At 46.1% G+C, this 20,637-nt stretch overlaps 1 protein-coding gene across 1 annotated transcript; it reads left to right on the forward strand.

The window, feature by feature from the left end:
- The first annotated feature begins 2,273 nt into the window (after positions 1 to 2,273).
- SCD (stearoyl-CoA desaturase) lies at positions 2,274 to 17,830 on the forward strand. The gene is made up of 6 exons (XM_054581366.1): positions 2,274 to 2,626; positions 3,160 to 3,439; positions 7,184 to 7,314; positions 8,966 to 9,171; positions 10,567 to 10,799; positions 13,540 to 17,830. The coding sequence occupies exons 1-6, from the start codon at positions 2,600 to 2,602 to the stop codon at positions 13,737 to 13,739; spliced, it is 1,077 nt and encodes a 358-aa protein (XP_054437341.1). The 5' UTR covers positions 2,274 to 2,599; the 3' UTR covers positions 13,740 to 17,830.
- Positions 17,831 to 20,637: the final 2,807 nt, after the last annotated feature.

Here is a 20,637-nt window from a genome sequence, read left to right on the forward strand (position 1 = left end):
GAAGAGCAACCCTGTAGTTGGTAGAGAAATTAGGCAAATCCAACATGCAGACAGAGCCTGAAGAGGAGTGGACGTCTCTGGCACTGCCAAGCACTTCTGAGCCATGATAAGACAAGCTGTCCATCTGGGAAAACACCTAGTCCGGCCCCGGCCGGGTGGCTCAGTTGGTGGGAGTGTTACCCAGTGCACCAAAAGACTGAGGGGTTTATTCTTGGTCAAGGCACATACTTAGGTTACAGGCTCAGTCCCTGGTCAGTGTGCATAAGGGAAGCAACCAATGTTTCTCAAATCGATGTTTCTCTCTCACTCTTTAAAATCAATAAACCTAACCTCAGGTGAGGGTTTTAAGAAAAGATAACATCTAGTCTCATTCCAAAGTTCTGCACTGGACAGCAAGTCGGGATTGGAATGAAGGTACCTGGTGACTGACCAGAGAGTTGGCCCGACCCTGAGACCAGTGGCCGACAAGGAACCCCTTAGTCCTCCTCCCAAGCAATCCCAGTGCCTGTCTCCCTGAGGAGCCAATCGTTGGCACACGTGTCCTTATTTTCTTCTCTTTCTAGAGAAAATATCCTGGATAGTGTTTGAGGAGGCACAAGCATGGAAGGAGGCTGGGGGAATGCATAAGCCTGCCTTAGTTCTCAGCCTGCTTCCATGGTAAGACTCCCACAGGCTTAGAAAAGAGGCGGGCGAGGGGCATGAGGGACAGGCCGGTGAGGTCAGAGCATCTCAAGAACCCAGGGTTCTCCATTTCTTATGCTATTCTTAACATCCCCGTCTATTTTGTTCCTACCAATTATGCTTCTTAATCCCTGCACCTAGTCTCCCACTCTCCTCCTTTCCCCTCCCAGTTGATAACCCACCAAATGATCTCCATATCTGTGATTCTGTTCCTGTTCTGGGTGGTTGCTTAGTTTGGTTTTATTTGTTTGGTTGGGATTTTTTAGATTCACCTGTTGATAGTCATGAATTTTGAACTAAGGGGGGATTTCTGGAGGGAAGCGGGGTATTGGGCCGAGGGGGACAAAGGGAGAAAATTGGGACAACTGTAATAGCATAATCAATAATATATAATTTTAAAAAAACCCAGAAAACCCAGGGTTGTGAGTAGGGAATAACAGGTTCGACTCTAGCATTACACTTCTGAACTCAGCTCCTAGCTCCACCACTTACTGGCTGCTATGAACATAGGCAAGTTATTTAACCTCTTTATATCTTACTTTTCTCACCTTTAAAAGGGAATGAATAATGGACTACCCACCTCACAGGGTCACCGTAAGGATTAAATAAAACGGTGCTTGTGAGCTGGCGTGCAGTAAAAATTCCACACTTGCCAGCTATTCTGGTTCCATGGAGCCCTTTTTCCTGCTTCGGGGCGAAAGCACATGTCTGTGCTTCCTGCCTTTTTTCCATCAAGAAAATTTCAAAATTACATCTGAGGACTCTCCAAAACATCCCGCACACGTTCTAGAGAGTGGGCACAGAAACGGGATGGCTCACTGGTGCCTGGCGGCGACCGACCCTGCTGGGCGTGCCTGCTGCCTGAACATCGCGCGCGCGTGCAGGACCACACAGATGCGAATGGTCGTGCGTCTGCTCTGCCGCCCGCGCGCGGACTGGGCAAGTTCAGCTGTCCCCGGTTAGCTTCATGGAGCTGGTGGGCGGGGCAGAGCCATTGTTCCGCAGCTGACCGAGCACCCCCGCGCTTGCTAGAGGACGGCGGGCTTCACTGGCTCCGTGCTCTCCTGACCCCAGGTTTAAAGCCACGTCTTCCCTCCCACGCGTCTCTGGAAACGCGAAGGAAAGCAGGATGGAGTTGTGGCTACTGGTCTACCCCGTGGCTTCTCTACTGTTTCCTGTGAAACTTCCCCAGTGCCCATCCAATCGCTTGGTGCTGGGGGGGCAGAGCTGGGATGGTACCCACCCCCCATTCCCGGACTGCGTCCTCCCCGTCTTCCGGAGAGAACGCTCCCGAGTGCCTGCGAGGCCGCGGGGTGCCGGACAGAGGCCCAGCAGCTGGTGGAAGAGAAGCTGAGGAGAAAGGGATGGGAGGGGGAGCGAGGAGCTCGCGGCAGAGGGAACAGCAGATTGCGCCGAGCCAATGGCAATGGGAGGACGAGGTGGCACCAAATTCCCCTCGGCCAATGACGCTCCAGAGTTTACAGAAGCCCATTAGCATTTCCCCAGGGGCAGGAGCTGCGGCGGCTGAACCGCGGTGTGGCTGCAGCATCGTTTTTGCTCGTCCAGCCCCTAGCACGCCCCATCTCTGTCTCCTCCCCTCTCCGCTCATGCGGGACTCCCAAGGAGAGCCAACTCTGCGCACTTTGCCCCTGTTGGCTGCGAATAAAAGAGGCGTGAGGAAATACGGGGCACAGTCACCCCGCTGCTAGCTCTAGCCTTTAAATCCCCAGGCTTGGCAGATCCACGCACAGTGGGTCGGGTCCGGACATCGATCCAGCGCGCACGAACCTAGAAGGATTCGGAGCGCAACGCCGCCTATCGCCGCGCAAAGGCGGGCGCAGCCATCTAAGTCTCCGCTGTCCCGAACTCCGCTCCGCAGCCTCAGCCCTAGGGAAGTGAGCCCAGCATTAGAGTCCAAATGCCGGCCCACTTGCTGCAAGATGAGGTGAGTTTCCCCAGCATTGGCTTCCAGTCCGCGGGGTCGCCGGCCCTGGCTGGGCTACTGGGGGACTCGTCGATGATGGAGGAGTTGAGGTCTCCGCGGAGGACAGAGCCATCTTTTGCGAGTTGTTCTGCTTTCATTTGTTGGGAATGTGGATTGTTATTTGGGGACTAGGTTCCCGAACTTTTGTTTCTTAGGCTTAAAAGAAAAACCGAGTCGTGCGGGTACCCTTATACGGGTAGGTAGCGCCTTCGGGTGTTCCTTCGCCTGTTGGAAGGGGTGAAAGCGTTTTACTCCTTCCTATTTGCCCCTTCACCTTGAGGCTTCACCCTCCTCCCCATCTATCTGTACAGTTCCCGGAGACTTCTTTTTCTTTCATCCAGGGTAGACCCCACCCTCAGTTAACCTGGGTATTGGGGACAGGGTCTGGGCCAATACTTCCTCCTTCCCCCAGCCCGATTAAAGAGTGAAGTGGCCCCGGCTACCTCCACGTGTCATCTCCTCTCTCCCTACTCTCCGCTTTCTCTCCCTTCCAGATCTCTAGCTCTTACACAACCACCACCACCATCACTGAGCCTCCCTCCAGGATCCTGCAGAATGGAGAAGGCAAGCTGGAGAAGAATCCCCTGTATCCGGATGACGTCCGTCCTGAAATGAAAGATGACATCTATGACCCAAGCTACAAGGATAAGGAGGGCCCGAGGCCCAAGCATGAGTATGTTTGGAGGAACATCATCCTTATGTTTCTGCTACACGTGGGAGCTCTGTATGGGATCACATTGATCCCCACGTGCAAGGTCTACACCTGGCTCTGGGGTAAGAGTTCTTCTTATCTCCTTGACCCAGTATCCCAAATGCTCTCTGCTCTTCTGTAAGGTGGGAGCTGACGTGGAACAGAGGCACCAGCCCCTCTGGGCGCAGGTTTTCCCAAATTTGTCTAAGAGGCTGAGTGGGCTGGGAACAGCCCAGGGGCTCTGGGAGGCAGGAGTGGCCGAGCCAGAGGTCCTTTCGCACAGTGTTGGGGAGGCAGCCCTGAGACCATGTGCTGCAGGCTTTGAAGTGCGTAGACCTGTGCCAGAGAGTCAGCTTTCCCTGAAAGAGCTTTTTTGTTTCAAGCCATTTGTTTGGCTGCTTGTCCCAGCCCTGCCAGCCACAAAAGAATCAAGGCCCCTACCTGGGAAGCATGGGAACAGGGGATGAAACCTGTAGTCTCAGGGGCTATGTGCTGAGCATTGTGGGACAGCAAGAGAAACTGCTCAGGAAGAGAGGAGAGGGAGGAACAGAGAGGTGGTTACTCACAGAATTATTTGCCCTGACCCTTGGCCCACCAGCCTCCTTTGTTAGGGAAAAGATGAAGGCTCCTGTAGGGCCCAAGTTACACAGGTGTGGTGCTCTGTGGCTTCATGTTGGTCTCCAGGGAACTGTATGCACCACTCAGCACAATGTCCTTTGGTTGAAGTAAGGTTGAGGAAATGTGTCATGTCCCACTCCCCAACCAGCCCACTCCAGCCCCTGTCTCCTGATAGCCTGCAGTCTCTCTTTGCCAGGACAGCCAGACCAGGCCAGAAAAGAGCCCTAAGCAGCCCTAGCCTTGAGGCTGCTGCAGTGAAGGAGACAGATCCCAGTTCTGTCCCTGACCTGCCCTTAGCTCAGATTTTTCAGGGATCCATGGGTATGAGCTGAGAGCGGGGCCCTGCCGCCTGGATACACACATGCGCTTTGCAGGCATTTTCACCTCTGCCACCGTAAGCCTGAGTTGGGGAGGGGAGAGCAGGGAACTCTAAAGACCCAGGGGCCTCACATTGCCACCCTCTGAGGGTGGTGAGTGAGAACTCTCTCCAGGAAACAACCTTGGGATTTCCAGAGTAGTCTCAGGTGTGGCGCGTCTGCTGACAGCGGCACTCTTGGAGGGTAGTTACGTAGAAGGGCCGGTAGGCCAAGTGTAGCTGATTCTCGTAGGCCCTTTTACATCTAAAGGTGGTGGGATCTGGTCCCTAGAGCTTCATGTTGGGAAATCCTCTCAGTGCCTCAGACAGTGAAATGCAACTGGGTAGATCCTCTCTCTCAGGATCTCAATCTTTCCGAGTACAAATTCTTTTAGGATCAGGAAGGTTACAGGTGTGTCATTGCTGGAGTTGGCGAGGGGCAGGAAATCAGTTCATCTGCAGATCAGGAAGGGCTCTCCTGTTTGAGGGGGGACAGGGACATCTGTTCTATGGTCCCTCTGAGAACCCAGCTGAACCTCAGTTGCAGTGTGCGGATTCCCCGGGGAAACTGGACTCCTCGCTTCACCCCTCCTCCCCAACAGAGGAGTCTTCACACGTAGTTTTGTTGCCTGTCAGCTCCTTCCAGCCTCAGCATTCCTGCAGGGCTGGTTAAGTCCAGATTTTGGGCTACGGATACAGGGGGCAGAGTGTTACCCCCCACACCAAGGCAGTGCCCACTGCCGGTTTGTGCCCTGTCCACGGGTGTGCGCTGTGCCTTTGGACCGAGAAACGCAGCACACAGAGACTGGACGAGGACCTTCCGTGCTCCTTTCCCTGAGAAGGTGGTGGATGGTGTAGCTGTCTGAAGACTATCTGGTATGGAGATATCAGAACTCCTCTGTCTTAAGGAACAGGAAACAGAAAGGGACAGCCAGAGGTCCTGCTTTCAGAGTTTAGGCACTTGGCCTCAGCTTTTCTTTTATTCCCAAAGGACAGTGTTAAATTAGCAGCTGGCTGTGATTACAGCATTTCTCAGCGCTGAGGATCTGGAGAGCCTCTGAGAAGGGCTCTTAGGGGCCAGCTAAAGGGATATCACTGGCAACACTGAGGGCCAAGGGGCAAATCTGCTGGTCTCTTAGGGCCAAAGCTATGAGATTTTGTTGAACCATCAGTTCGGGCATTAGTAGAGAATGCAGCTCTAACCGATGCAAGGCCTAGTTCCTAGGATTAGAGGGGCGGATAGAAAAGCACCAGAGTGCCTGGGTTCTGTTCTCGATTCCCCTGTCAGTACTAGGATATTCTGTGCTTTCTGAGTTAACTTGCTAGGGTCGCCTCCGCGGCGTGAAGCAACCCCAGTAAGCTTCCTTGGTTCTGAGCCAAGTGTGTCTGCTTTTGTGCCCAAAGCCATTTTTCTTCTTCCTCACTGATTCATGGGGCTGTGGCTCAACTGTCACTCTTCAAAGCGCAGATGCATGCAGATATTGCGTGTGGAAAGAAAACTGCCACATGGCTTGAGGCCAGCAAGTCACCTGGGCCCTAACTTCAACGCAAAGAGTTTGGTGACAGAACTTGCGCTGGAATAGACTCTGGCTCCTTGCCTGTCCTTGGGATCTTGTAGGAGGAATAGGATCGGGTGGTGGAAGATAGGGTAGGAGAGAGGAGGGGGTTGTTTAGGAAACTGCTATCTATGGCTGGAGAACACAGGACAATTTGTTACAATGTGTGGTGTCTCCAACTGCAACTAAATTCTGCGGTCACTGAGGATCCATTGTTTCTAGCTGCTTCCCTGGGAATGAAACATTGTCAACAGTCAACTGCTTTACCAAGGCCTTGCTCAGCCCCTGCCTCCTAGAGCTACTGAACAGAGGAAGATGGGCACTCCCAGCAACCCCCATTCCCAGTTTATAGCTGGCACCTCCTGAGCTGGCAGGCCTCCAGGAAGGTGAGGGAGGACAGTGTTGTGGTGCTCCGCTGACCGTTTTGAGCGTGTCCCACCATTATCTAACATTAGCCTTGCCAGGGAGAGTATGGGCTGACAGGGAGACTTGGCAAAGGGAGACATGGGACCTCTGTGCATACCCTGGGAAGCTGGATGGGGTTGCTGGAACATGAACGCTTATTGACAGAAATCCTAGTTTTAAACCATGGTTCCCTTTCTTACTAGACTTGTGACAAAACATAAACACAGCCTCTCTGAGAATCTTTTTCTTCAAACTGTGAAATGAGGATATTAAAGCCATTCAAGGCATCCAGAGAATCATAGCATATAAAATTCTTGGTTAAGCTTAAGACGCTGTGCAGATACAACGTATGTGCAGGGCAGATTTCCCCCTGACATTGCCACCCTGCCTGCTAAACTATTGAAATGCTTTTGTACCAGTTGGTAAATAGCCATAGTTCTGAGCCCCCAAGTGTCCTCTAGAACTTGGAGCCCCTCGAATTGGTGAGTGCCCAGACTGTACTTGCTACGGGCCCTAAGTGCTGTGGGAGTAGTTTATTGTCCTTCAAATTGGGAGGAAGCTTAGCTGAAGGTCAGAGGACTAAGGGACCTGGGATAATGTACCCGATGACTGGGAGTGACCAGGTGGCCAGGCAGTAAGCTCTCTCTTCTCTGTCCTGCCTTCCTAAAGTTCCTGGGACTCCTTAGTTTATTCCGGTCCCTAGGTGGAGAGGATAAGAGGTGGTGGTATTTTTCAAGTAATAAAACCAGAGAGACCTAACAGACCAAGGTGCCTCTGCACTTCTGGGGAAAGCAAATCCTCTCTTGAAGCCTCTGAAGACACAGACAACATGCAGAGAACCACATGTGAATGGTTTTCCAGATTATTGACCTCCCACTGTTTCCACCCGGTAGGGTTTCTCTACTATATGGTCAGTGCCCTGGGCATAACAGCGGGAGCCCATCGCCTGTGGAGTCACCGGAGTTATAAAGCTCGGCTGCCCCTGCGGCTCTTCCTGATCATCGCCAACACGATGGCATTCCAGGTAGGAAGACAGCTCCGCTCAGCTCTTCCCTCCGCTCTGTTAATGATCGGGGGCAGAATGGAGGATATCCGTACCTGGACCATCATGTCACTTCCTTTCTCCTTGTGGTCACCTGACGTGCAGGCCCAGTCCTTGAGTCCCTAAAGCATGAGCACAGTTCAGAGTCACTAGGAAAGGGAAATAGGACATAAACAGGAAATACTCTGTTGTCACATAGTCTGACTTTTGGGGTCCTTCGTCCTAAGGAGCTACCATGCATAAGCCTTAGTTTACGCTGCTGGTTTCCTGGGCAGACTTTGAACAATAGATTCACCATTTTAGGTGAATATCTTAGGACTCTACCACGATGGGATCGAAGTGCATGTTTCACGGGCTGAGTTCTGTTGTTTTCAGGTAATGAGAGCAAACCCTTTTATAGCACTGAGTATGTGCCTGGTACTATTCCAAGTCCTTGACATAGATTATCTTGTTACATTCTCCTAGGAGATGGGTACTATTACTCTTCCCATTTTCCAGATGAGAAAATTGTGTCACGGAGAGGTTAGAGAGACTAACATTATGGTCCTATCTTGGGCTGTCAGGCTGGCTAAGTCAAGTAAGAGGTTTATTGAGGCAGGAATTGGGGAAAGGGAACTCATAGCTATTAAGTGGTAGCAATGGGCAAAGAATAGCATATGATGTGGGGTTTAGCTTGGCGCAGAGGGGGAAAAAAGAGGCAACCAAATTTGTCCCCTTCTTCGTGGCAGTATTCCATGGAACCTACTGCTATTGCATCATCACCTGGGCCACAGTACTTAATACCTTGAGGGCTCCTGATATCGGGGCAAGGATGAGGAAGAGATACTGACATATCCTTAAGGGATGGCAAGAGCCCTGGCTGGTGTGGTTCAGTGGATTGAGTGTCAGCCTGCAACTGAAAGGTCACTGGGTTAGTTCCCAGTCAGGGCACATGCCTGGGTAGCAAGCCAGGTCCCCATATGGGGGCATGCTAGATGCAACTGATTGACATCTCTCTCGCACATTGCTGCTTTTCTCCCTCTCTTTCTCCCTCCCTTCCCCCTCTCTAAAAATAAATAAATAAAATCTTAAGGGAAAGAAAAGGGATGGAAAGAATCCCAGAGGAGCCCAGAGGTCATTTGGGAATGTGGCCAAGCTCGTGATTTATATGCCTGGCCTTGTTGAGTTGTGAGCCATCTCTTGCCAAGACATCAGAATGGAGCTCCCTGCAGCTTCATCCACTGTCCAGGACCCTGGGACACAAGGCTGCCTGCCTCGTTCTCCCTGCCCAGGGATCAGACACCACATGGAAGGCCTTTTCCAACGTTTCTTGCTTGAAGAATTGCAATGTTCTCTCCTAATGAAACTCCCTGAGCTCTGCGTAGTCCACCTCCATTCCGCCCACTATAAAACCTTCATGAAGCAACCAGCCCTCTTTGTGTGGTCCTAGGGCTTTAAGGTGCTTTTCCACAGAAGCTTCAGTGGCAAGTTAGGGGAAAAGAGGAGGCAACTCCATGGCCCTCTTTGGAGCCCCAGCTTTTGGGTAGTGTGTGATGCTGGGCTGAGAGCCGTGGGTTCTTGAAGATGTCTGTTCACTGGGATTCCCCTAAGAGAATATCTCTCCTCAGGCCTGCTTTCTTCTCTGTTCCTCCAGAATGATGCTTATGAATGGGCCCGAGATCACCGTGTTCACCACAAGTTTTCAGAAACGGATGCTGATCCCCACAATGCCCGACGTGGCTTTTTCTTCTCTCATGTCGGTTGGCTGCTTGTGCGCAAACACCCAGCTGTTAAAGAGAAGGGTGGTTTGCTAGACTTGTCTGACCTAAAAGCTGAGAAGCTGGTCATGTTCCAGAGGAGGTGAGTGGGGTGTCGATGGAGCTGGGCACCTGGTGTTTGGGGATCCCCCTTTTTTCTCCTGGGACTTATAAATGTAAGCTGAGAAGTTTACTGGGTTTGTATGTTCAAAATCACAATTTAAAACCCTAATTTTTAACAGCCCCCAAGTTCACAGCCATAGACTATTGTTCTTTCTGAGCTACCTTAATTAAACCAATTAAATTCAACAAATGTTTATTGACCTACGAAGTCATGGATACAAAGACAACTGTGTCATAGTCCTTACCTTCGAGGAGTTTGTGGCCTATTAGTGAGTGAAAGGGTAAGCCAAGTGTCTAAATAGCTATGGTGTGTGGCAAAGCGGTTTCTGTACCGATAAGAGGCACCAAGGAGAGGGAGAAGGCATAGGGAAGGGTTTATGAAGAAAGTAGCTTTGGAATCCACTGATCGGTAAAGATTTTCACAGGTGGTGTGGGGAGAGGGAGGGACAATGCAAACAGGACAGAATGAACTAAAGCCTGGAGCATGTTCCAGCAACAGAGTCCTTTGGCTTGAAGTGTAGGGTGTGGTAGAATTAAGACTGGAGAGGGAGACTGGTGCCATTCTTGGAGAGTCTTAAAAGCAGATTTAGGATTTAATTCAATAGGGAACAGGAAAATGTTAGAAGCTTTTTAAGCAGGAATGTGTCGTGGTTGGAGGTGTGCTTTAGAAAGATCACTCTCATGACAGCTGAGAAACCATTGAGCCAAAGAGCTGCAAGTTAGGATGCAGTGATGACCCATGTTAGGTAAGGATGCAAAGGAGTGGATGCAGGAATACCGGTGATAAAAGAGCATGAGACATGACTGCTGAAGAGACATAAAAACTCGAGGCGATGACCTGGTCTGCACTTGAGAGATTGGATAATGGGACAGGGCCTCCAGAGGATCAGCTGTAGACATCGAGGGCCCTAGAGGGTGGCTGGCAAGAAATGAAGGCAAGACTCTAAACATGGACTCTGCAAAGAGCACTGCCCAGAAAGAGAGAGGTACCCAAAGGTGGAATCGAAAAACAGCCTGGGCAGGAGAACTAAGTGTCTTTGTTTGGAATCTGGACCTCGCCTATCTATCCACATGGAATTATGCTATAGTAAAAGAAGAGCAATGCATTTTGAGTCAGGAGACCAGCGTTCTGATCCAGGCTCCACTGGTTCCCAGTGGGGCGATCCTAGAAAAGTCATTTACCCCCTCATTACCTCATCTAAAAAATGAGATAACACTACATTCTCATAAAATTTCCCACCCCATCCTTCTTGCTCTGTTTTCTGCCGCACTGTCCTCACATAGAAGGAAAGAGACAACTTAACCCAGCGATGATGGAAATCAGGTGGATTTATGTCCTCCCTCCGCTGACTCTATGTATGGTCTTTCAATGCAGGCATTACAAGACCGCTGTCCTGGTGCTGTGTTTCATCCTGCCCACACTCGTGCCCTGGTATTTCTGGGGTGAAACTTTCCAACACAGCTTATATGTTGCCACTTTGTTGCGATACACCCTTGTGCTCAATGCCACCTGGCTGGTGAATAGTGCTGCCCACCTCTACGGATATCGCCCTTATGACAAGAACATTAACCCCCGAGAGAACATTCTGGTTTCACTGGGAGCTGTGGGTAAGTCAGCCATCCACAGCAAGACCACACCTAGTGGTCTGCTGTTTAGGGTATTAGGCTGAGAACCAGGAAAACCAGATTAAGTTGTTTTATGATCTCTTTTTCACCCTGCAACTAAGTGGTAATACATTAGAAAACTCTTGAGAGTCAGGCAACAAGTCTTATACAGAAAGGAAAGGGTAAGAAATAACAATGCCTTTGATTCCAGGATCTAAACCATCTCCCAAATGCTGTGTATAATGAGCCCCTTTGGGTTTTCTTTTTTCCAGTCACCTGTGGGCTAGACTGCAGTCTTTCGGGGGGCAGGGAACGTATCAATAGAACAATAGGGTCCTCTACGTGGCCTGTATGCCTAGTGGTTTATATTTAAATATGTCATAGAAAATGTAGAATTAATACTTGTAGTTTAGTTCAATAAACTTTTATCTTCTGGTTGTACCCCGATAGCCCATTCTTGAAGTGTATGCCAGGCCTTATTGCTTGGCGGCCCTTTCCCATCACCTACCATTCTTGCCCCCATCCTTGTTTTTTCTCTCTTCTGCTTTATTTGATGCTAAGAACAGCTCCTCCCCACAATATGGCTTAGGGAATCCCTGATAAAGCAGTTAGTTTGATCGCAAGTGCCTGCTTGCTGATCTGATGCTGGCTATTCATGAATTTACTTCTCTCTGTAATTTGAGACCTAAGAACCAGAGTCTAGAACAGCAGGATTCTGCCATCTGTCTCCATTTTTTTTCTCTCTCATTCTTTTCAAAGAAATATAGACCTTTACTAAGGCCTGGAATTCGTTTCCCCTAAGCAAACCCAGGGGCCCCTTCTTCCTCACCAGTGATTAGTACTATTGGTTATCCCATATATCTAGGTGACCTTGCTGTTCCATATGTTTATGCACATCATAGCCTAATATTCACATTTTTCCTTTAAAATCTTCCTTCATATTCTCAACCCTGACCACCTTTACAATCTGTACTAAAAGTGTTTTATTTTTTTCTATTCCTTTTTAATTTTCACGCCTCTTCCCCCTCCTTTCAGTCACCTTCAACCACTGTGTGTGTCCTTATTCGGAACCGTGTTTGAAATAAATCACTTAGGCCCTATAAGTCTGAGGTTTTAATATACATGGAAGTTTCTGGAATGAGATTTGTCCTGTCCTACAAACGGATCTATAGTGAGCTTCCCCACCTACAGCTTCTTTCCTGCCCTTGGTTCAAAGTGGCTCCAGTACCTTACTTTGTCTTATTTATCCCTCCATACCTGCTGCTTTCCTCCCTTATCACGGCACCCTTTGTTTTCCTCTAGCTCTGCTTCCTGCCCTTCTAATCTTTTCTTCTTGAATTACCTTCCCCACAGTCACATGTTCATCTTCTCTCTGCCAAAGCTGACCTCCCTTGAGCCTTTCACGGGCTGTGTCTTGCTGCCCCAGTTGCAAAGTCTTGACCTTCTTCTACCCATGAACCCGCCTTCTCTTTCCCTACCCCCACCTCCCTGGGCTATGTTTGTGTCTGAGTCAGTTTTAAATCTGATAGGTATAGGCCTGGTTAGGGCTTTATACTGAGCCTCGCTGCAAAACCATTTATGGAAATCAGCAATCCCCTGTTAGTACCGCGGGCCTTGGGATCATTCCACCCTCCCCTCAGTTCACTCTCTGGATAATCCAGTATCACAGAGAGAGGACATACCTTGAGATACCCTGGATGGTGTCATTTACTTTGTAGGACTGCCTGTACTTGCTCATTGTTAATATCATTACTACCCTACTGAGGTCCTTTTATCTTCAAAGGGCCCAATGTGCTCTTTTATGAGCTGTTCTTTATCTGGCTTTGTCTGGGCCTCATAAGGGTTGGTATTGTTATTGGCAAATGCAGTTCAGAAAGAAGAGTTCTGCCAAAGATTGGAGAACTCTCTGTGGAGTTTCCAAAGTTTTATTCATTACAGAAAATTATCATGAATCCAGAATGTCTTTGTTTTTCCTCCATCCAGCAAAGTGAACTAGTCATCACAGAGCTTTAGAAGTTAGAGGGAATGTATATGCATCTCGGTTCTGTCTGACTCCCGCAGAGAGCTTCTAGCTGCATCAGCACCGCACCAGGGTCAAAGTTCAAAGAATTCCAAGGCAGAGAGTTTACTGAACAAGTGGTACCTGAGGACACCTGAACTCTTGGTCTGGGCATCCTTTCTTCTGATGTTTGGCTGTAGCTGCCCAATTCTGTTGGTCTCTTAGACCCTTGGAAGTAGTAACTGCAGGTGTATTCCTTCACTCATCTTTATAAGAAACACAGCAAAAGTTCTTCATTTTGGTCTCTCTCCTCTCCCTACCCTAACACATGCTCAGACACACAGAGCCTTGAGGGATGCAGACCAATATTTAGTGAAGTACTGGAATTTTCCAGTTTAAAGTCCATTTTTAAGCCCTGGCTGGTATAGCTCCGTGGATTGGGCGCCAGTCTGCAAACTGAAGTCCATTTTTAGTGCTGACATTTTCTTGAGAGGAACTGCCAGTCCTTTTAGCACCAGGGCTCTCAGGCAGCCATGTGTGACCAAGATCTCCCTGGTTGTTTCTTAAGAAGCCTCTGAGAGGTCTATTTGGTTCAGACCAGAAGAGGCTGGTTTCACTCATTCATTCACCAATTGCAAGTTTCTACTAGGTGTGAGGTCTTCTGCTAGATAACTGATGTTCCAAGATCAGGAAGATGGCAATTCACAATAGAGCTCCATAATTTTTTCTTTGTTTTTCTTCCAGGTGAGGGCTTCCACAATTACCATCACACCTTTCCCTATGACTACTCCACCAGTGAGTACCGCTGGCATGTCAACTTTACCACATTCTTCATCGATTGCATGGCTGCCCTTGGTCTGGCTTATGACCGGAAGAGAGTCTCCAAGGAGGCCATCTTGGCTAGGGTTAAAAGAACTGGGGATGGAAGCCACAAGAGTGGCTGAGTTTGGAGCCCTTGGGTTCCTTTTCCAAAAGCCAGCCAGGCAGAGGTTTAATGTTCTGTTTATTAACTACTGAATAATGCTACCAGGATGCTAAAGATGATGAAGTTAACCCATTCCAATACAGTATTTTTTTAAAATTCAAAAGTGTTGAAAGCCAACAACTCTGCCTTCATGATGCTGAGCTGATATTTTTCTTTCTTCTCTTCCCTGTCTTCTAGACACCATCGTTCTTTGCTTTCTTCCTGTCACCTTCCTTTCCCTTCCCTCACACTGCCTCCCAGACAAGCAGCTGGTGAGGCATTGGTGAGTGTCCAGCTTCCAAAGTCTAGACAACCTTTCTGTCATCCAAAACTAGTGGTTTTGCCCCAGATAACTCTTTCCTTGAGGTGTCCTGAGCTTCAAGTAGGTGGCTCAAGCTAGAGAATTTGACAAAATCTTCTGAGAAGACCCCTATTCATTATCTTCATTCCCAACTTTTGCCAGATGGAATGGAAAAACAACTTTATTTGGCACAAAGCTTCTAAAGTAGGTAAATTGTCAGGGGAGAGAGTTAGCGTGCATGGAGTGATTGACAAGTTAAGATGGGGTGAGGGAGGAAACAAAGCAAGAAGCTCCTGATGTGATCGAACCTGCAGCTGCCTGCCGAATGAGGACATCAAGCCCCAGCACACAGCATGCCTCCTTTCTCTCCTGACTCTGAGTAGGGAATGGCCATGGAGCCTGGCAAGGCCAGAACACAAGCAAATTTTAGCGGATCAATAGAGTCTAGGCTGGGAATAAAGAAGAAGCATTTAGTTTGTAGTAAAAGATGTCTTTGAGAGAGAAAGATTTTTTTTTCTTTAATAACAGGAAGATTTCTTATTTCATATATCAGGAAGTCTTGAGGCGAGTCGTTTCCAGAATTGGTGGACCCAGCAGCTCATGGAATCATCAAAATTCTTTCAATGTTCTGCTCTGCCATCTGACCATTGGGATGTGGGTGAGACACTCATGGTCATAAGGTGGCTGCAGCATTTCCAGACCCCCCAAAAAGGATGGCTTTTTAGGAGACGGGTAAAACAAAAAGATATGTATACAGATATACTGTGCTTAAAATAGTAAATAATTCACTTAGTATTTCCCTCTGAGAGAGGGATGCTTAGAGAAGAGGAATAATAAAGTCAGTTGTCCACTTTACCCCGCCTCGTTGGACAAGGAGATGGAGAGGCTGAGAAACAGGTTCTGTAGGCAGTTTCTGAGAGATAACTTTACAGAACACATTGTCTGGGGATTTGGATTCAGTCAGAAAGTTACTAAGTTATTGGGTGTCCTACTGTGAAAGCTGGTTACCCAAACAAGTTAGCTATCAGTATGTTCATTCGTTGGCTCCTATTTCTGCTTGGAACTGGTAAGAACTAGAAAGTTTCTCAGCACAGTTTCAGACCACTTCACTCATTTCTTCTCTGTTAACATCTAGCTCAGCGATTTGCAACCTTTTTCATCTCATGGCACACAAACTAATTTCTAAAATTCTGTGTCATACCAAAAAAAAACTTTTCTTTTGCCGATCTGACTAAAAAAAAAAATAGGTATTTGATTAATTTACACCAGGCGGCTATTCCTGTGTTAGCTGTTGTCATTTTTTTTTGTTTGGTTGACAATCTAAGGGAGAAGAGGTCAGTGACCCTGACTAAATAGGCAGTAATTGCAGGTTTTAAAAATTCTTGTGGCACACCAGTTGAAAATCGCTGATCTAGCCTAAAGTACAGGACTGCCTAGGGGCAAGGAGATAGAAGTCTTTTAATTACCCTGATTATCAATTCCTGGCTCTACCTTATCTGTCCATTTTCTCCTACTGGTTCTCTCTATTCCCTGATGTTTTCTTTTTTCTCTGGACAGGCAGCCTCCTTTGTGTATTCAGAGGCAGTGACGGTTATTGCTGTCCAGGCAGACAGAATACTCGGGGTCGCTGACCACTGTTTCTCTTCATAAAGTTGAACTGGCTGCCACTTACGCTTGGCCTCCAGTCTCTCCACCTACACTTCTGTGATCCCCTGCCACCCTGATGACTCAAGACAAGGCTGGCAAACCCTGCTAGAAATATCTCTGGCTCAGGCACTCTCTCTTATGAGGCACAGCCAAGCCAAATGCTTGCATCAACCCAGTGAGCCAGCCAAGGAGCGAGAGTTTGTTTTCAGTTTCCTCTGTCTGGGTCAGAACCAGGGAGCATGCTGGATGGCCCCTTGCTTGCTCATTCACCCTGCCCAGCTTTAGTCTGTGCTCCCAGCTGATTGCAGTGCTGATAAAAGTAGGAGGGAGCCTGGTCTTCACTGGGAAGCACAAGAAAGAGGCAAGTTCCAAAGTGCCTCACTCGAAAGGAGGCCCTGTGTGGTCCCTGGAGCCAGGGACACTGCAAAGCTTTAGCTGAAACTTGGGGTCTGAGATGCCATGAACCTCTACCGAACTCTGAACTCTGGGGTCTGAACTCTGTTCAGCAAATTAACCAGCATTCCCCGCAATAGAGCCGAGGGTAGATGATAGTATAGAAGAGGTTTGGGGGGAAAAAATTGGTATTTTGAGAACCTTGGACCACTCCTGTCCCTGTACCTCAGTCATGAGTGCAGAAGCCTGGCTCTTCTCTACCAAGATTGGAAAAGTGCACTAGCAAATGCCGTGTCCACTGGTGGATCCCAGTGGTGGAAGGGAGGAGGGCCTTCCTTCTTGTATTAACTGGATGGACATAACAGGGGTAAGCATGGACTGAAGGCATCTTTGTCTTTTGAGCCGTTCCTCTCAGTAGAAAAGAATCTAATGGAAGATCACCGTAGTTTTAATCTGCTGACCTGTGTACCTACCTACCCCTTGGAAATGTCTTTTGGATAGTTTTAATTCCACAGGTCATCAAATGCCTGCTTTATAATTTATGGTCAAAAACAACTTTATCTTTCCATTCTAATTGTGTTCCATAGATCTGATCCACACCATGACCTTACATGAGGCTGGATGGGGTCCTCAGGCCGAGGGCCCGAGTGTGTATGTGGATGTGTAGGTTTCAGGATTCTAAAGCTGATTCAAATGATGCATTAATAATCCAGAAATCAGATCTGATCAGGTCTGAAATTCTAACAGTCCTTGCTTTGTGGGTGTACTGACAACTTATTTGGGTGCCTTACATCTTTTCTAATCAGCATTGCGTATGAGCCTGCTCTCACTCCCTCCTTGCTCCTCTGTGGAGTTCCTTTGCACCTGAGAGCCTGCAGAAGTAGCCAGTAGAAAAGGGGCCTGGCTGGAGAATGGTCAGTACAGCTATTTGCAGGATTCCCTTCTGGGCTTCATTTTGGAAACCTCTTAGGGCTGTGTTTATTAAGTGCCCACATTTGATGGAAAGTGGAAGTAATTTGAATGTATTTGGTTTATACTTTTTCTTTTTAGATTAAAAGATGGTTGTAGCATTTGAAATGAAAACTTTTTCTCCTTGATTTGCTAGTATCCTGAGCATATTCTCTGTACGTGTAGCTCAAATGGGTCAGCGTGAAAGGTTAAAGGTTTAAAGATGTCAATGTTACCTGGGTGGTTAAGGCCAAGGCCTCTCCTACCACTGTGCCACTGACTTGCTATGTGACCCTGGGCAAGTCACCTAACTATAATGTGCCTCAGTTTTCCTTCTGTTAAAATGGGGATAATAATACTGACCTACCTCAAAGGGCAGTTTTGAGGTGTGACTAATGCTTTTTATAAAGCATTTTGGGATTCTTCAGCAGAGGAATTCCCTTAAGTCCTAAGTATTTTTATAGCAGCAGCAGTATCCACCATGAATTTGTGTCCTCCCAGAACAATGTGTCCCAGATGCTATCCATCTATCTGGTTCTCTGAGAGATTAAATAAATCCATTGGATAAGTGGTGGATAACTAGCCAGACAAAATCTGAGGATGCATAAACTCATTGCCATTGAAACATAGACAAGATAGCTTATCCTTGATTGGGTGGGATTTTTTCCTTTTTTATGTGGGATAGTAGTTATTTGTGACCTAAGAATAACTTTGGAATAATTTCTATTAATAACTCTGAATCTAGTTATATTAACCTGAGATTGTGTTTGTTCATAATAAAAGTGAGGTGAATATGATAACACTGTCTGAGAGATTTTTTTTTTTGGCTGTAATTCAGTCTCCTGGGACTTAGCTCTATGGTCCACCATGGATCTAGGTCCTATTCCTGTACCTTTAAGAATGAAAAAAGAAGTAAAATTCCCCAGTAACCTGCCCTGTCCTTACTAAGGGTAACTTTAGGTTAAATTCAGTCTTGGCAGCAGGAAACCAAGGTCTGCTCCTATTAAACAAAACACATTGATGCCCACTGACACTTTGGCCCTTGGGAAATGCCAGGTCTCTTGTGTGTCACATGGTCACATGGACCCAAGAGGAAGTTAGCAGCAAGAAAAATACTCCGGGAAAGCAGTTTTTTAAATCTTGTGTCCTAGACTGGGCAGTCCAGATCAGTCCTCTGAAATGTAGTCCTACTCTGAAATAAAGTAGCTTCCTGGAAATGCTGATTAAAAAGAGCAGGAAGGAAGGAAAAGTAATCCAAGGGAAGATCTGTAAACTCCTGAAATAGAGTGGGCTTCATAATCGTAAGATGGAAAGGCTTTGGGTTTTACTTCTTTATCTGGGAATCCTCATGTGGGAAAGAGGGTTTTTTACAATTTGAAGATGCTCCATCCTCCAATAGGAGCCAACGTGACAATATCTAGGCTTCTAAGGGTTTCCTAGAACCAACTCCCCTTACTTTCTAGCATAAGGTTGCCTTCACCTTGGACAAAAAGCAAGATTCTCTCGGAGTAATTTGGCATATCCAAAGTCAAGTCTATGTTCATTGACACCTTACCAGACCTTAATAACTGAAGTTGATGGTGTTATTTCTTCAATATCTCACTTTCCCTGTTTTGGCTAAAATGTTCAGGCTGGACTTTAAAAAATTTTTTTCAGTTCTATAATTGCACTGTTCCTTCCAAGTCCATTTTATTTCCCATAAACTGGCAAACAAGTTAAATACTTTATCCTCACTAAGCTCTGCTTTCTTTCTTTTCATTTCCTCCTATATTTTTATCTAACTGTCTTCCCTCTAATTAAACCTAGTTCTGTGCTTCCTCCAGAGAATGTGTATCTTATGTTTGTTATTTCACCCTGGGGCTGTTTTTATTATAATATGCAAATTTCCAAGAAAGAAGATGGAAGGGGAGAGCTCTTAGTACTTCATTAACATGCTCAGTTGAGTTCAAGATTGAGAGGGAAAGAGAATTGAGTATGAGTTTACCTTTAAGGATAAGTTGTAAAGTAAGAGTATGGAGGGGGCAAAATAATTAACTCTTATTTTTGATATGTTTTGTATGGGAAAATATAAAGAGGTTTATGGCTCTCCTTAATCAAGATTTAACGATGGGACAAAGAATAAAAAGCAATTTTAAGAAAATAATGGGGAAGAGCACAGAAAAAATTTCTGATGCTCAGTAGCTACCAGTTTTCTCCCTCTTCCCTAGAGGCAAAAGAAAATACAGTTCTTAAAAAGAAAAAAAAAAAAGAGTCCACCAGGGCATAAAAAGATAGCAGTAAAACTATCTCTGTATGCAGATAACATGGTTGTTTATTTAAAAAAACCTGGGAGAATCCACACAAAAAAAACTATTAGAACTAATAAACAAGTTCAGTAAGGTTGCAGGATACAAGATCAATATATAAAAATCAATTATATTTCTATAAACTAAAAATAAATATTCAAATGAAAAGAATTCCATTTAAAGCATCAAAAAGAATAAAATAAATAGGAATAAATCTAAAAAAAGAAGTGCATAAGAATGGTACATTGTAAACTACAAAATGTGATCAAAAGAAATTGAAGAAGACCTAAATACTGAAAAGACATCTCATGTTCATGGATTGGAAGACTTTAAAGTTGGTAATACAACTCAAATTGATCTACAGATTCAATACAATCCTTATCCAAATTCCAACTCCCTTTTTTTTTTTTTTTTTTTTTACAGAAATTGATAGCTGATTCTAGAATTCATACAGAAACTCAAGGGAGCCAGAATAGCCAAAACAAAGTTGAAAAAGAAGCACAAAAGTTGGAGGACTCACATTTCCTGATTTCAAAATTACTTTAAAGGTTCAGTAATCAAGATAGTGTACTATAGGTATAAGGACAGGCATATTAATGTAATAGAATTGAGAGTATAAAAATAAACTCATACATTATTAGTCAATTGACTTTGACAAAGGGAGCTAAACAATTCATTGAGGAAAGGATGGTTTTTTTGATAAATGGTGTTAGGGCAACTGGAAATACACATGCAAAAGAATGACATTGATCCATCACTTCACATCATATACAAATATTAACTCAAAATGGATTAGCCAAATTATAAAACTCTTAAGAGAAAACAAAGATATAAATCTCTATAACCTCAGATTAGGCAATGGTTTCTTAGATATAACACCAAAAACTTAACAAGAGAAAAAAAATAACTTGGACTTAACTGGAAATTAAAAATTTTTGCTTTAAAAGATACTATCAAGAAAGTAAAAAGACAACACACAGAATGAGAGAATATACTTGCAAGTCATTTATCTAAGAGGCTAGTACCCAGAATATAAAAGGAACCCTTACAACAAAAACAATCCAATTTAAAAATAGGCAAAGCATTTAAATAGATATATCTTCAAAGAAGATACACAAATAAGCACATAAAAAGGTGCTCAACATGGTTAATCTCAAGGAAATGCCAATTAGAACAACAATGAAACACAACTCTTATTCACTAGAATGATTAGTCAAAAAGACTTAATAACAAATATTGGTGAGGATGTAGAGAAATTGGTACTCATACAATGCTGGGGGAATTGAAATTTGTTCAACTTCAGC

This window comes from Pteronotus mesoamericanus, unplaced genomic scaffold (genome assembly GCF_021234165.1).
Source record: "Pteronotus mesoamericanus isolate MK-2021 breed Mesoamerican mustached bat unplaced genomic scaffold, CSHL_Meso_final contig_657, whole genome shotgun sequence".
NCBI lineage: Eukaryota > Metazoa > Chordata > Mammalia > Chiroptera > Mormoopidae > Pteronotus > Pteronotus mesoamericanus.

Excerpts from the sequence above, each read along its gene's own strand:
- SCD (XM_054581366.1), top strand. The coding sequence starts at position 2,600 with ATGCCGGCCCACTTGCTGCAAGATGAG. Across the intron at positions 3,440-7,183 it reads GGTCTACACCTGGCTCTGGG|GGTTTCTCTACTATATGGTC; the intron begins GTAAGAGTTCTT and ends TCCACCCGGTAG. Across the intron at positions 7,315-8,965 it reads CCAACACGATGGCATTCCAG|AATGATGCTTATGAATGGGC; the intron begins GTAGGAAGACAG and ends CTGTTCCTCCAG.